This window comes from Poromitra crassiceps (genome assembly GCF_964638095.1).
Source record: "Poromitra crassiceps genome assembly, chromosome: 12".
Classification (NCBI taxonomy): domain Eukaryota; kingdom Metazoa; phylum Chordata; class Actinopteri; order Beryciformes; family Melamphaidae; genus Poromitra; species Poromitra crassiceps.
Genome location: NC_139632.1, coordinates 18,299,186 through 18,301,160, shown reverse-complemented (window position 1 = coordinate 18,301,160; position 1,975 = coordinate 18,299,186). Strand labels below are relative to the sequence as shown.

The 1,975-nt window shown below is 50.1% G+C and overlaps 1 protein-coding gene across 1 annotated transcript in view; it reads left to right on the top strand.

The window, feature by feature from the left end:
- Positions 1–1,703, top strand: part of lingo3a (leucine rich repeat and Ig domain containing 3a) — a gene marked incomplete at both ends in the record, with an annotated part of 1,833 nt that extends 130 nt beyond the window's left edge. Inside the window, one exon of the mRNA XM_083648435.1 lies at positions 1–1,703. This exon is cut by the window's left edge and continues 130 nt beyond it. Within this exon, the coding sequence (XP_083504561.1) occupies positions 1–1,703 (1,703 nt within the window).
- Between the last annotated feature and the right edge of the window lie 272 nt (positions 1,704–1,975).

The following is a 1,975-nucleotide window of genomic DNA, read 5'->3' as shown; positions in this document are numbered from 1 at the left end:
CTGTGGCCTGCCGTGGCAAACGCCTCTCTGTACTGCCAGATGGCATCCCCTCAGACACCAAGGTCCTGGACCTAAGTGTGAATAAACTTCGCTGGGTAGAGCATGGTGACCTGCTTCCATATCCACGTCTTGAGGAGCTGGACCTGAGCGAGAACACAATCAGTGTCCTGGAACCTAATGCTTTTTCGAGTCTCCAGAACCTGCGCTCACTGTCACTGAGGGGTAACCAATTGAAACTGGTCCCCATGGGGGCTTTCTCACACCTCTCCAATCTGACCTCATTGGACCTCAGTGGGAATAAGATTGTCATTCTCTTGGACTTTACTTTCCAAGACCTAAGAAGCCTGAGGAACCTGGAAGTAGGAGACAATGACCTGGTTTATATCTCTAACAAAGCATTTCTGGGTTTAGTGGGGCTGAAGGAGCTGACCATTGAGAAGTGCAACCTGACTTCTATCTCCAGCCAGTCTTTGTCTTATCTCCGTAGCCTGGTGACGCTACGGCTCCGCTACCTCAGTATCTCCTCCTTAGAGGACCAGAACTTCCGCAAGCTGGGAGGTCTGAGGGGCCTAGAGATCGATCACTGGCCCTGTTTGGAGCACATCTCCCCTCACAGTCTGCAAGGTCTCAACTTGTCTTGGCTGTCCATCACTCACACCAACATCACCTCTGTGCCCACCTCTGCCCTGCGCAGTTTAGCCCATCTCACCAGTCTCGACCTCTCCTACAACCCTATCTCTGTCCTAGAGTCCTGGGCACTTCGAGACCTGGTCCGGCTGAAGGAGCTGCATCTGGTCAACACCAACCTGGTGATGGTGCAGCCATATGCGCTGGGTGGTCTAAGGCAAATCCACCTTCTTAACCTCTCCACTAACAGCCTGGTGACCCTGGAAGAGGGGGCTTTTCAGTCTGTCAACACCTTGGAGACCCTACGTTTGGACGGGAACCCTCTTGCCTGCGACTGCCGCTTGCTCTGGATCCTCCAGCGCAGGAAGACGCTCAACTTCGACAGAGCCTCCCCAGTGTGCATGACACCCGTCGAGGTGCAGGGCAGAGCCCTTAGTGCTTTCTCTGACTCGGCCTTCTTTGACCACTTTACTTGCCAGAAGCCCAAGATCCGAAACAGGAAATTGCAGCAGATATCAGCCCGTGAGGGGCAGGTAGTGTCATTCATTTGCAGAGCAGAAGGTGAGCCAATACCAATGATATTCTGGATCTCTCCACAGCGTCGCCGGATCACCACTAAGAGCAGTGGCCGCCTCACCGTATTACCAGAAGGCACACTAGAGATTCGGTATGCCCAGGTAACAGATAGTGGAACCTACATCTGCATCGCCAGCAATGCGGGTGGAAATGACACTTACTTTGCCACACTTACAGTTAGCGGGCTGCCACTAGATGCAGCCCTCATGGCCAACCGTACCTACTATGCTGGGGACCTCAATGACACAAATCTGAATGATACCAGGGTTTTCTTGAAGTTTACTCTGGACCTAAAGACCATCCTCATATCCACAGCAATGGGCTGTATCATGTTCCTGGGGGTTGTCCTTTTCTGTTTCATTCTGCTATTTGTGTGGAGTCGAGGGAGAGGACAGCACAAGAACAATTTCTCAGTGGAATACTCCTTCAGAAAGGTGGATGGACCCGCAGCCACCGGAGGACAGGGAGGGGCACGCAAGTTCAACATGAAAATGATTTGAATATTGGGGATTGTTTTCCTTGTTAGTATTCTTCCCCCATACTGTTTACAAGCAGTCTCAAGCTGGAACATAAAGACAATAGGATGTAAATTGGACTTATTTATGGGACATTTGACTGAGACCTGGTTTTGTTATCAAATATATACTGTCTGTATCAGCAAAAGGCATTCTGTATGGATTTGATATGTACAAAATATTTCTCTATTTTGATTGCTCTGTCGTGTTTCACATTATTGCACAGAGGAAATCTGGAGATGTCTCAAGTCTTAGAC